General features: G+C 34.4%; 1 protein-coding gene and 1 non-coding gene across 6 annotated transcripts in view; both read right to left on the bottom strand.

Moving 5' to 3' along the window:
- IPO11 (importin 11) overlaps window positions 1-14,256 on the bottom strand; it is a 74,983-nt gene that overhangs the window by 34,622 nt on the left and 26,105 nt on the right. For all 5 annotated transcript variants that reach the window (XR_014880611.1, XR_014880612.1, XM_085213970.1 and 2 more), the window contains 9 exons: window positions 13,510-13,557; window positions 12,933-13,038; window positions 9,568-9,694; window positions 8,441-8,474; window positions 8,207-8,247; window positions 7,272-7,388; window positions 6,356-6,469; window positions 3,316-3,431; window positions 1,557-1,633 (listed from right to left, as the gene is read on the bottom strand). Coding sequence is in view for 3 of the 5 variants with exons in the window: in XM_085213970.1 (XP_085070096.1) it covers window positions 1,557-1,633; window positions 3,316-3,431; window positions 6,356-6,469; window positions 7,272-7,388; window positions 8,207-8,247; window positions 8,441-8,474; window positions 9,568-9,694; window positions 12,933-13,038; window positions 13,510-13,557 (780 nt within the window). In the remaining 2 variants the exon portion in view is untranslated. The remainder of the gene's footprint in view (window positions 1-1,556; window positions 1,634-3,315; window positions 3,432-6,355; window positions 6,470-7,271; window positions 7,389-8,206; window positions 8,248-8,440; window positions 8,475-9,567; window positions 9,695-12,932; window positions 13,039-13,509; window positions 13,558-14,256) is intronic.
- Window positions 11,098-11,199, bottom strand: LOC146542154 (U4atac minor spliceosomal RNA). The gene has a single exon (XR_014880703.1). It is a non-coding gene; the product is annotated as a U4atac minor spliceosomal RNA (small nuclear RNA).

The raw sequence follows: 14,256 nt of genomic DNA, 5'->3' as shown, positions 1-14,256 counted from the left end.
GGTTGCTTTTCCATTATAACACTGGAAAAGTTCTAGGGAGTTTTAACAGTTAATTCTCTTTATAATCAGAAAGAAAAGAAGAAAATCTTTAGTTATCTGACATGGCCCCTAGAGAACTCTGAATGCATAATTATTTTAATACTTCAGCATTTCCATAGGTTATGCTTAGTCATCACTCACTTTGAATATTTAAGTATCCTGACTCGAAGAGAGATGAATTTTTAAGAAATCCATCCAACGCTTTCTCAAAAGATTCCAATATATCAGACTTAGTGGTACTTTTAGTAGTCGTCGTATACTCTGCTCCCATGAGATCCCACCTGCACTAAGTTCAGCTCTCAACTGAACGTGAAAAGCTCTTTCAGATATATCTGGAAAACGAAATAAACCTTCCCAATTAAACTACCTTGCTCTAACAGTTACATCACTGAGGTGGGAAGGATGAGGATGGAGAGATTTTTCTTACATGCTTTAAGTTTCAGCTACTTGTATAGTGGAGAAGCTACTAAATAACTACTTAGTCTAGGTTCTATAACACGCAGAGTCATCAGTGATCAAGATATTTTCAGAAAGGACAGGAATGAGGAATACTAGAAATAATGTAGGTTTTATAACTACAAAGTTTTATAAAAGTATCATCTCAACACTACATTGTCATATTTGTAATATGTGGAAGTAGTTCAGTCAGATTCCCCTGTTGTAAACAACAGAGAATTGCAGGTCAGTATGTACCAGAATTGTTTTTGTTTTCCAGCCAATGCATCCATTGTTTTGGCCCATGGAAATCAAAATTTTTGCTGGAAGGACACTCAGAAAACAGAAGTTTCTCAGAAAAACCATCAAGAAATAAAATAGTTCAGAAGAAAATTGGTTTATAACTACACATTGCAAGGGCTGTTGTGCATTCACCACTCAACTGCATCTCTGATTAAAAAAATATTGACAAACACCTTTATAAAACTTCACCTGAAAGAAAACTGGCCCAACTTAACTGTATTATTTATGCAATCGCATAATACAGCAACTTTTAGTAATGAGAACAAGGAACAAGGCAAAACAACAATTTAATTTCAGTGCTGTTTGCCAATCACAATTTCAAAAATTTATGGAGTTTAAAATTTCCTACATTGTTATTGGCTGAATTATGGAAAACATAATTCAAACTTTAATTCTTCAGACTGGAAATCACTGTGGTTTTAAATAGAGCAGACAAAATATTCCATTGACCCATGTCAGTAAACTCAAAATTTTTTGTTAAAATTTTTAGGAGTTCTTTAAAAATCTCAGAAATGACAAACTGAAATTTGTCTCTTCAGCACAAAGAAGCTTCAAGCTATTTAAAAACAAAAACAAAAAACAACCCACAACTCCTGCAAGTACATAAAAATATTAAAGAAGATATGAAAGACAAACAAAAACCTTATTCTTCCTTTCTAAATAGTTAAAATTTTGCTAACTCCTTAGCTTTTGCTGCCACAGTGGCATTATTTAATGCACGAATACTCCTGACAGTAGGAAAGAAAAAAACTCAGAAATTTTATTAGTAAAAGACTCACCAAGAAGGGCAGACATGTTCTGAAATATTCTCAGGAGCTCAGGTGTAAGACATGGGCTATTCTCCAATGTCACTAACCTAAGAATTGATTAAATGAAATACTTCATACAACTTATGAAAAACATTAAGTAATTGCTTTGACAGATGTAATGTATTGTACTTTCTAGGAACCACAAATAACTATAACAATTGCTTGAAGCATATTTCAAATCTAGTATCAGTTCTTTACAGTGTATGTATTGGTTGAGGCTTGGCTCATGCCAAGAGAAGGAACACTGTTCTGATGTGTTTTGCTATTGTAAGGACAACATGTGCAGTGCTACACACTTCCAAGGAACAGGTGATGTGGCAAATAGTTCAAATCTTTAATTTTTTCCCCTGCATTTTTTTTAGGTCTAAAATAATACGCTGATTATCATAAATGACACACATTTATCATAAAATGACAACTATATGGTCCCACAATTTATATAAACTTAAAATTCCTCACACTTGAGAAGAATAACTATGTATGAAATTCATGCTTAAAGCCACAGCAACGTATTCTAGCTTGGGTTCAGATCTAGGTGTGGGATTATTGTATTTATACAGAATGACCAAGGTTGGAAGGGACCAAAGGATCATGATTATCCAACCCCCTCACCACATGAAGGCCCACCAACCTCCACATTTAATTGTAGACCAGGCTGCCCAAGGCCCCATCCAACCAGGCCTGCATTATGTAATTATCTTAGCTGGCCTCCTGCTCTTCCTTTAAGAAGCAGTTAGAATCCCACCAATGTCTGCCAGCTCCATCCATATCACTCTGATGCTCTAGAACATGGGCCTATATTTTGGTTGCTGCTAAGTGATGGGTTCCTGTCTTGGTCCAGGCCGCTTGGTAGGGAAGAGTCTCTATTATGGTGCAGCAACAGGAAACAGGGCTAATTTCTACTTGTCCAGGGTCACCTATGGGCACAGGTTGGACATGCCTGCTCTGGAACATCTTAAAATACCACGTATACAATCTCCAGCATAGGCATTGGAATAATCATCTCAAGATCAATATTAGTAACATGAACATCCTGATCTGCTATCTTAAACCTTGTGTTAAGTATTTTGAACATAATGCACTTCAAATTTGTTTCCCTCTCACGGACAGTAATATAAACCTTAGTTTTGCCATACATAAAACAGATCTTTTAGGGGTTTGGCATTTGAACTACAAATGTTTATCTACAATTCTGATCTCAGGAATCCCTTGCTATTTCAAGACAAACTCAATATATTCTTATTCAACTGGAAAATTATATTGTGCTGAATTTGGACTAGAAAACAGTTTCCTTCCTTCAGAGGGTCAGCTGCAGCAGAAACATCAGCAATTAGCCCTATGGCAAGCAGATCGTAGTACCACCTTTAATCTTCAGCCACCAGAGAGCATGAAGCCTTTTAAAGTAGCTTCTGCGTTTTATCCATGTGAACTCCATTATCTCTTCCATCAATCAGTTCTGATAATCAGTGGGTTACTGTGCTCAAGTCAAGTGTGTCAAATTGTTAGTTTAGTATGCACATTAGAGCGTCAGCTTTGTCTTGTTTATTATCAATATAAAACCATAGCTTGCTATGAACTATCTGAAAATGAATCTCCTACTGAACTAGTCAGTTTTAATCATGTTTCTTTTACTAACTTCAACTTTTTTTTAAGAGTTATGTTCCTTCTTTTCTTCTGGGGATACAAAAAAAGGATTAAACACTTAGAACTTGGAAAAAAACATTCTTACCACAACTCTAAGCCATCTTCCAGAAGATAGACATGCGGAGGCTGGGAAACATCAGTACTTAGCTGAATAATTGGAAGTAGAAAAGGATAGAGATTTTTGCTTTCTGCTCCCAGGCCCTATAAAAGTAAACAACATTTTTTTTAAAAGGTGAAACGCTTCAAAAACCTTAACTTAAGCATTTTCAGACTAGAACTGAAAAAGATCCGTGATACAGTTCTATTCACATGTGTAAACATCCACTTAAGAAGTCAGACACTGAACTTCATTTCCTACATGAAAATGCTTGAGCTTTCTCTCAACAAATCTTCAGTTGTTGTTTGCTTGTTTTTTTTGCTGTTTTTTTTTTTGAGAACAAGCAGCTTATCAACAGTCTGCAAGAAAAAAGTTCTAAACAAAACACTTCCCTAAATAAGATTCACTTGTCCTACGCTTTCTCAGAAAAGCCATAGCTCTCACAAGTAGTGAATGAGTAAATGCCTAAATTACATTAAAGATCAAAAAAAAAATTAATCTTTGGACCTAGGCACAGTTTAAAACTTATTATATAATCTGAGAATCAGGAGGAGGAGTTATCTTTCTCTTATTATCAAAGATTGACAGATTGGTTACAGGTTTCTGGTTGTTTTTATTGTTGTTTTTTGGTTGGATGATTTTCTGGGGGGAGGCGGGGAGTTCAAGGTAACCACTCATAAATTGAAACTCATTTAATGGAGATTTGAATTCTTAAATTGGACACTACCACTGTTTTGCAGAGTCACTACCTAAGAAAACTGAGCCTAGCTGAACGCTACTTTTGTGCAGATACTAATAGTTTTATCAGATATTTGTAAAACTGTTCTTTTTCAGTTGAGGCTTTTGTAGAATAATTTATTATTATTGCTGTTGTTCCAAAAAACTACCATTTTTAGAAAAAAAAGAAAAAAAAAGAAGTAAAAGAATCTTCCATAAATATGTTCAACCACTTTTGGCTTCCTCACAGGCCAGTCACAAAATACTTCTCAAGTTATGTAACACATAAAAACACATACTATGTTTGAACTAACTTGACTTTTAAGAGAACACTATTTTTTTCCTTCATTTGTAATGTATAATGACTTTTGCTACTCTGCAACTGTTTTTTTTAGACTGCTAATAATATCCCTTCAGTCAAACCTTTCCCCCTGTTAAACACTGTCTATACATTCTACATCTTCCTGTATTGATACTGGTCTACATTCCACAATCCCTTTTCAATCTTTGCTAGTTCTACTACATCTTTTTTGCAATATAGTCTGGAGGGACTTAGGATGGCATGCAATTCATATTAAGGAAGTTCTTAACAGTATGGATTCTGTAGGCAAAATAGCCACATACTGTTTTAGATAGAATGTTGCATAGTATAGTCATTATTAATTACCTGGCAGACTCTGGGTCTAAAAGTTACCCAGATTTCTTGCATTTTAATAGACTTGAAAAGCAAGTCTATAGGCAACTATAGGCAACTGTAAACAACAATAGGTAAAACTACGGGGTGGTGAGGTGCTGGAACGGGTTGCCCAGGAGCTTGTGGATCTCCTGTCTCTGGCGATGCTCAAGACCAAAAAGGAAGGCATCCTGGGCAACATGATCTAGTACTTGATCTAGCAGTTAGCAATTCTGCCTGTGCTGGGGTTGCTGGAACTTGATGATTCTTAAGAGCCCTTCTGATCCAAGCCATTCTGATTCTATGAAATTTAATGTTGTTATATAGCAACAACATATTCTGGCAATATTAAGTTTAATACTAGTGCTGAAAAAGAGATCATCAAAAAACTGCAGGAGGAAAAAAAAAAAAAAAAAAAAAGGTCTGAGAATCACTATATTCACTTTTCTTCCCAGCATTATTACTTTTTTATTATTGCATCTAGATGTACTTGTTAACAAAGGCAAGGTGATAGTAGCTCCTGCTGAAAGACATTCTGATAGGTCTGACTATTCCATTTTAAAACATATTGAAAAAGAGGAGATATTCAAGTATGCTCAAAAATGAAGCTTATGAGCATAGATGAATTCTCAAAAAAAGAAAAAAAAAGTCTGAAACAGAAATACAATTGTGTAATACAAATCTACTATATAACAAAGTAAGTTCAAAGCTGCTAATTATCTCTATTCCATATAACACAAGCACAAAGCATAAGAGAACATAAAAGCTGGGAAATTTATGAAGAGATGGAGGTGTTTTTTCCCACATGCTACATAAAAATAAAAAAGTATATGGAAGTTGTACAGTAAAAAGTCAATGGAAAAAACAAATAGTTAAAAATAGAAGGGCTATAATGCTAAATATACAAGTTGACCCATAATTAGTTAATGCCAAAGGAAACTCATAAAGACATTAAGACAAAATGTTAGAACTTAAACAAACATTTGATGATAAGCTGAATTAAAACCCAAATTTTAAAAAGCCACACTATCTGTGTGGCTCATGTGTTGACCTGTGATTTAGAAACTGCTTATTTTCTGCGTAAAGTGTGCAAAAAAAAAATGTTGAATGCCCAAGAGCTGAATGGAACACAATGGGAAAAAGAGATGCACCTCCACTATAGAATCAAGTCTGAACCACATACTCTGTTTAAGAAGAGATTGACATTCCTAACACCTTACAGGAAACAAAGGAAGACAGAACTAGCTGTTTGATGGACAATAAAAGAGGTTCAATTGCAAGATTACAAAAAGCAAAATTTCAATCCTCCAGAACGCAAGCAGATTTGATTACAGAACTGCATTTCCTGAACAAGCCTCAAGAAGCAAAACAGTTGAATGCTTAACATTAACCATGATTATCTCCATTATCACAGCACCATGTTTCTATTTTAAGAAAATAACATGCAGCATTTATGAACAACAGCAATATGAACAGCATTTAGAAACAGTCTTTAAAACCAAAGTGTAGCTAAACATTACATATTTATCTATATAAATGCAGATGTAAAAAAACTTGATACACAAGAACCATAGGCAACTCTCCTTCAGGAATACTGAAGGAGACATAAGCAATTTTTGTGTGCTTTTGACACCTTACCTGAACAAGATGGATTAAGGTAGTTAGAATGGCACACCGTAACATATTGTGCTCCTCACTCTGTTTCCAAAGGAGAGGTAAATACTGAACCAAACATCCTACATACGGTCGTATCTGAAATTCAATACACAAACGTGTTTCTTAATGTGTCAAATAAGGTCATTAATTTATCCCCAACATTGTTTCTGATATTTAAGAGCTACTTTTCTCACAGTAAAAAATACAACTGCTTTAATTTACTTCTCTTTCCTCTTTCTAAAACACTGTATTTTTTACTGCACAATTGAGCTGATTTCTGACTGAACACTGGTTTAAATACAGCATCTGATCTATAGCTATTGATGACAATAATGCTTATGTAGAAAATAGGAAACAAACTATAACTTAAATTGTTAACTGACGATGTTTTCTTTTCATTACTATACACATCTTTATCACAACACAGTTACCAACCAGAAGCAATCTCAGGAAAAAAACAATCCTTTTCGATCTAAATGTGGGAATGTAAAGCTTTCTGTCCCTCAAAATGTCTCCTAATATGCAAAGTTCAATAAAACTATAGATCAGACATAAGACTAGATGATTAGAATAGAAAATAGAAACTTCTTCAAAATTGCAATAACTATGTTATATAAGCAGTAGAATTCATGTACTCCAAAAAGTGAGTCAATGCCAAACATAAAGTTTTAAAAGATTAGTAGTAATTGAAAAAAAAAAAAAAAAAACAATATTAGACAAAAGGAACTAAAAATTAGAAGATGACTAATATTATAGGCACCTACCATAACTAAAACCTGTCTAGTAACCAGTGATACTTTTTACTAATTTTGTGCAAGCTGAAAACTTTTAAAAAAAGTTCTCTGTGGTATTAGTACAAAGCTAGTGCTGTTTGAAGTCTGGAAAAAAAATAAAATACCTGTATACTGACTCTTTCATTCACACAAGACAAAACATGAAGAACATGCATTTTCGTGTCACATTCTGTTACTTCCTGAAGAAGTTGGAAGAGCAGTGTAAACATGGATTCCAAATACTATAAGAAAAAGAAATAATAAAGCATTAGATAATAAAAAATGCAACTGATGATGTGAATTGGTAGTATTTCAGTGTGCTTATAATACCAAGACATTTATGAACTATGAAAGAATTATAAAGTGTGCAAAATGCTATTTTTTCAAAAATGCACAATTAACATTCACAGTTTAAAGAAGATAAAGAAATCAGGTACACTGTTATTTAACAGTTCAAATATGTAATCATTGTGAACATACATCATTTTGGTGTTTCAGTAAGTATAACCACAACATCATAAATAAAATCCTATTAGGCCAAAGACCATCTCTGCAGAAGAAACACAGTTTTGATCAGAGCAAAGGTATGGTCATCCAGTTTTGGGGGTCAACAGGTGAAATTCACTAAATGTATTCACTAAAGACAGCATTCATATCAACTCTGTATGAAAAACCTCAGCACCCGATAACATATGAGATAGATGGATATAGATAGAGAGAGAGAGATAGATATATACACACACACATATATATTTACATATATATCAGTATACACAACAACAGGAAATTCTAATCATCACTCAGTAGAGAAGTTCAGAATTGTCTGGCTGCATACTGCACATAAAAAATATTCAGAGCAAAAGTATGAATCTGTACATGTTTTGCCCTATGCAAAGTACAAGTAAATGCACACACGTACACGCAAATGAAATGGGAAATTACACTGTTTTTCCTGCTTTCCTCCAGAAATCATATCGTCACCAAGTTTGGAAAGGGCCTCTGAGATCATCAACCATAAATCTACCAGTGCATGAGATTACATTCATATAAATGATCTTACCGGTAAGAACTGGTCTGTTCTGAACTCGAAGTCATCTACGGGTACATAGCCATTAAGGAAAGTAATACACATTACACATAGACACAACACTCCAATAAGCAAGCATTTAATGGATATATGACAATAACAAAGTAAAAAAAAAAAAATGGCAGTAAGTTTAAAGCTCCTTATTTTTCAGCAACTCTGTATACCTCTCTTAATGTCTAACCAGCATCTTTGTTAATAAAAGGATATTTAACTTCAGCGTTGTAGCTGTTTCAATACGGACCTGAAAGACAAAAGTCAAGACACATCATCTTTATGTCCATTAAAATTACTGATTCTAGGCATAGTATCTGAAAACCTGTTGTTTTGATAACTCAATTGTCGTGCTTGTTCTACAGTCCTGTAAAAGAGATGTTTAGGTCACTCTGACACATTTGTTTGTTTTTGTTTTAGGATCCTCTACAGTTTATTTTGCAGCACCCAAAGATACTACCTGGATAAATTGCTCAAGCAGAACCATTGAGGTCAAGAAAAAAAACAAACCAAATTTCTAGCCTGTGACAAAAACTCATATAAAGGGGAAGGAATTTAACTTGGGATTACACACACAAAAAGCAAATAGATAAATTCCACAAGTGGCGTGTTCTTTCTTAGTGGATATCTAGAAAGCTCTTGCTTTAAAGTCACATACTTGACAAGGAAATCCATGCTGCTCTGTTGAAGCTGTATGGAATCAAAGAGCTGCTGGATTGCCAATTAGTAATAATTAAATAACAAGCTAGCTCTGCTTTTCATTTATGATTGTTCTCATGGGATTTTTGGTCTTCTTTGCTGGGTAAACATTAGCTGTGTTTAAAACAAAGAAATAGGAATGCAGATTCTCAACTTAACTTTACATGATGGTAAATGGAAATTGCTGCTTGAAATTCTAGCTTTATTCAACTGGCTTAGCAATCAATGCTGCATTTGGCCAGCATAGAGCAGCTACATCAATGCTTTAAAAGTACTGTATTTCTACATCGACAGTATCACAGAACAACTCTGTTTTATCTACACAAAGTATCTGCAAGTTAATAAATGACTTCTCACAAGATATTTCACACCTTTGTTTAACAACACCACAGATTTGCTTTTGACAACATTTTTGCACAATTATCACCTAGAGAGCATCTTAACATTTGGTTTCACGACTGCTGCCAAAATTCCAGAAATGGACTCTCCCAGAACTTCCCAACATACTGTTTTCCACAAGATGTAATAGACTTTGAAAAATAGTGATAAGGAGTTTTTAATAACCTTTACAAAAGCATGGAATTTACATATCACCAGTGTTTAGATAACAGATGAAGCAGAAAACATCACTTAGTTACACTTACCACTAAGTCTTGATCTTGAAGCAAGTTACAAATTGCCTCATATAACATAGGCCTCAAGTCTGATTTGAATTTTACTGAAATCCACTGTCCAATCAGCCAAATTACTCGTCGGCGTATTGGTTTATATCTCAAAGTAGAAGGAAAAAAAAAAAAAAAAAGTACTCATTAACTCACACTTGCTGTTCTAAAATAATTTGTTGAAAAAGAAATTTGATAAATAGTTTCCCCAAGACGATTATTAGAAGATTTAGTTTTTTAAGACCAATATTTAACTTGCAGACATAAAGAGTTAGGCAAGACAAATCCTACCAAAGGATTTTAAGTAACAATCTATTTTGCCTCATTACTTCAATGTATTTTTCATTTTATACAATTCTGGCTTTATAAGTCATCAAGACAGCAATTTAAACAACCTACTGATGCTTCCTTACATTGAATAAATCTAACTCATTTAAAATTCCTATAACTGTAAAATAATTGACAAAGCACACCTTCAGAGAGTATGGAAGTTGTGAAAGTAGCATATATGTAGCACTTCATCAGACTGGAACACAAAGCTAATGAGGAATAAGATTCTATTTTTGCTTGAGATTTACTGAGTGACAGTAAAACAGGAACAATCTCCCACCAAATGCTGCTGAAGCATGTCTTTCAGATGACACAACCTTCCTGACACCTGTCCTACTATTTATTTAAGCACCTGTGACAAAACAACTTTCTCCGTTCTTGGAATACTTATGCCTGATATGCAACATCATCAAATTCAGATCACTGAAAAAAGTATTACTTTTTTTTCTGGAAAACAGTCGTGGATAGTTTTTAAACCACTATCACTTGAAGAGAAGTTTTAAATGACATTTGAGAGGAGTACATAGCTGTCTGCCAATAGCAAGTGATCTCAACTCTGGTGATACTTGTAGCACACAGTCCATACCTCTAATCTGCATTCTTTATATACTCCCACTCCTTGCAGAATCATAGAATAATTCAGACTGGAAAAGATTTAGTTAGTTACTGACTGCTGTGGTCATATCACTATCACTCCCACAACAGCTGGAGATATTCAAAGAAAACAAAACACAGCAAATCCTCTGGTCATTGCTAGCAGCACCCAGGTTTTCATTCCAAAACTTAACCTAGATCGTGATTATCATGGTTGCATAAAATGTGACCATCTGTGGAAGAGCAGATCATACCCTCTATTCTCTTTTATCTAAAGTGCTCATCTACTGCTGAAGTTGTCATTAAAGCAGCACTTCTAACATGACCCCTTTTCATTACCTTAGAATCTTAGAATCATAAAATCCTTGGAGTTGGAAGGGACCTCTAAAGGCCATGTAGTCCAACTCCCCTGAAACAATCAGGGACACCACAGCTCAATGAGGTTGCCCAAGGCCTGATCCAGCCTCATCTGGAAAGTCTCCAGGGATGGGACATCAATCACCTCAATGAGCAACCTGTTCCAGTGCCATGTCACACTCACTGTAAAAGAATTTTTCCTTATACCTGACTTAAATCTATTATCTTTGGGCTTCAAAAAATTTTTGTGCTGCACGTGTTGCTCAGGCCTTAGCAGTGCTGCTCTCACCGTGCATTCATTGAGCAGCTGCACAACCCCAAGGTAAGAACTGCCTTGATGGTCTCCAGTTATAATAGCAGTAGAAGCTATTCAAGCAAGCAAGGCTTCAAAGTTATAGACTGACCTCTACTGTAAGTTCTTGTCCCCATAGGTATTTCATCCTGAGCTATCACAAATGGCACCCGAACAGTATGATGAGTGATGAGGTGTCTTTCCTACTATAAATATAACTAAATCAACCATTGAGGATTTCTGCCAGTTTTCATTTATGCTGGGATATATGGGTAGATGCCATAAATATGCCAAAGCCAGCATGAGCTACAAATACAATTGGCAGCTTTATTCAGAGATAAGTGCTGCTCGAGCACAGCAGCAAAGGATTAAGCATATGCACATTATCTGAATTTTTTCCTGTTCTGAAGCATTATGAAGCACTGTAACGCTTGACCACTGGTGGGCAGCAGAATGAAGCTGCAATTGTGTTTTATTAAAATAAGTAAGACTAATGAGAAAAGAAGGAAAATACCAGGAGACACTGAGTAAACAACTGTGGTAGTTATTCTACAATTCTAAATCAAGTTTATACAGCCAAATGTAAGTAATTAGAAAAAACTATAATGACAAGTATTTTAATTTTCTTGAGTTTAGCAGCATCTTTCACTGCACATGAAATTCATCTGTGTTTGCCTAGAGTATGCTTAAATCTGCCATTTAAAAATAAAAAAGCCAACTAGTAACTTTTATTCCTCGCAGAAAATGACTTAAAATTTATAGTAGCTCCTATAGGCATTAGCATATAAATTAGTTCAATATTTCATTTTACCAGACTTAATAGTTATCTGAATTATCAAATACAGATGAAAAATAGAAAGGTTTTCAAAGGACATTAGGGTCACTTTCAATGACTAATGAGAAAAATGAAACCTAATTAATCAGAGTCAAAGGGTAACTTGGAACCCACCTGATAAGACCACACGTATTAGCATTTACTGTCCTACCTGGCAGAAGGGTGACAGCTTGAGGAAAAGGGAGGAAGACTGTTCTTCTAAACAGTTGTTGAGACAGACAGCAATGTCTTTCTATCTCTGCTCTGAGATGCCAAAAATTATCTTTCAAAATACCATAAGATAGATACTAAAATAAAGAGGTGCTCATACGAAGGTCATATAGTTGAAGAGGAACTTAGTAGGAAGCAAAACCCCTAGTAGGCAGTCTATATAATACTCTTTACATAGAATCAGCTTTAATTATTCACACTTGTCCAATACAAATCTGCCCCCACTTCCCTACTTTATTTCTGGCAGAATGAACCAAAGAGTGCTACAGATAGTTTATGCTTGAAGAAAACAGAGAGCAACAAAAGAACAGACTACCTTAGCTAAGATATTCATAGAAAAATCACTTCCACAGACTTCAGTGAGACTTAGCTGCTTAAAAGCCTATGGGAACTTAGGAAGCCTGAGTAAGCACTTTTTAAATAAGCAAAATCTGATTGTCCTGAGAAAGCTTAATCAAGTTAAATAGCTGAAAGTGGAAGGCTTATAATATCTTAATAGAACATGGAAAGTGGATCTGATAACAGCTTAAATATTATTAACAAAAGGCAAGCTTCATAATCACATCAGTGGCTGTTTACCTATTCATATTTCATACTCCGGTCATTTCAATAGGTACGTTTCAATAATGATCATTTTTCAGGTCTACAATAATGAGACATTGTATCTTACCGATTTGTATCAAGAATCCATGTTTAAATGAGGAATATATAACAGTCCAAAATATTTACCTGTTATGAGAAACCTGAAGTTCTGCTAGCAGCTGATTTTTAAACCAGTGATCGAAATCCACACTGTCAAATAGTTCATAAGCAGCCAGTCCAACCGCATTATACACTGGAAAAAATCAATAGAATAGTTATGCTTATTGTTTGCTCAAACGTTTCATTTTTCATTATAAATAATGAGGCAAATTTAATAATAATTATAAAAAAGATAACCTGACTGAAAAAATGAAAATAAAACCAACGAATATACTCACAAGAATGCTATCAAGAACATGGATATTTTAGTAAAAGGTATGACAGAAGAAAACTTACAGACGGCTGAAAGCAGTTAAAAGTTGTATGGACAATGAAGAATTCATTCTATTAAGAATGGTTCTGTTATAGCGCTCAGACAATTCTTTTGACATAAAGTACTTCAATTTCTAAAATAGTTAGAATATCTTCAGGAATGTGTTGCAGTTCATATAACTCGTATAATTACTTCTATTATATGAATAGATCTTCATATAATCTTTAAGAAGTCAAGCACATACACAATAGCAACTCCGTTCCTTCAAAGGTAAAGCAAAATTTAATTTACCAGCATCTTTAATCAGTATAGCACTGATATCTTCCAAGTTGGTAGTTCCTACAAGACAAAAGTTAAAGAAAAATATATAACTAAAACAATGCCAGAAAACTGTTTGTTTAAGAGTTTATAATTGAACTAAACATGCTGTAAATTAAGACAGCTTCACTAATTTTAGTTACAATTCAGTATTTCAGTTTTGACATCTTCTTCAGTGAATGTACTGAAATCAAATCTGTTTTCATACTATACTTCTGACTCATTTTCTCAGAGCTGATAAATTTTAATAGCAAGAAAAAGTCAGAAGGTTGTATTTTAATGAGCAGACTCTCAATCCACAAACAACAAAAGACTGTGTCTACCATGTACTACTGCCAGCTGTCACTACCTAGACTTACCTCCCAAATACTATATATGCATGAGGACATCTGCTTAGTAAAGTAAACATAAGTAAACATTTTCCAAAGTCTTGAGAATTAATATATTCTAAATACCATCCAGTACTTTAAGTCTCAAATAAAAAATATCTGGGAAATACTACTAGGGGCAACAGGAGTAAGAAATGCATGCATGAGTACATCTCTTAGCATAAAAGCAGTATCTTTAATTCTTGGAAAACAAATTAACTGCCAAACCTTTTGTAATGAGCCATATACCATTTCCAGCATAGCAAATCATCCAGAAACTTATAGATATAAAATACATAAGGAGAGATTCTGGATGTGAGGTCAGAAATTCTTATTTTCTGAGTGTGGTGTC

This window comes from Meleagris gallopavo, chromosome Z, assembly GCF_905368555.1.
Source record: "Meleagris gallopavo chromosome Z, MGAL_WU_HG_1.1, whole genome shotgun sequence".
Lineage (NCBI taxonomy): Eukaryota > Metazoa > Chordata > Aves > Galliformes > Phasianidae > Meleagris > Meleagris gallopavo.
This window is presented reverse-complemented; position numbering and strand designations above follow the sequence as displayed.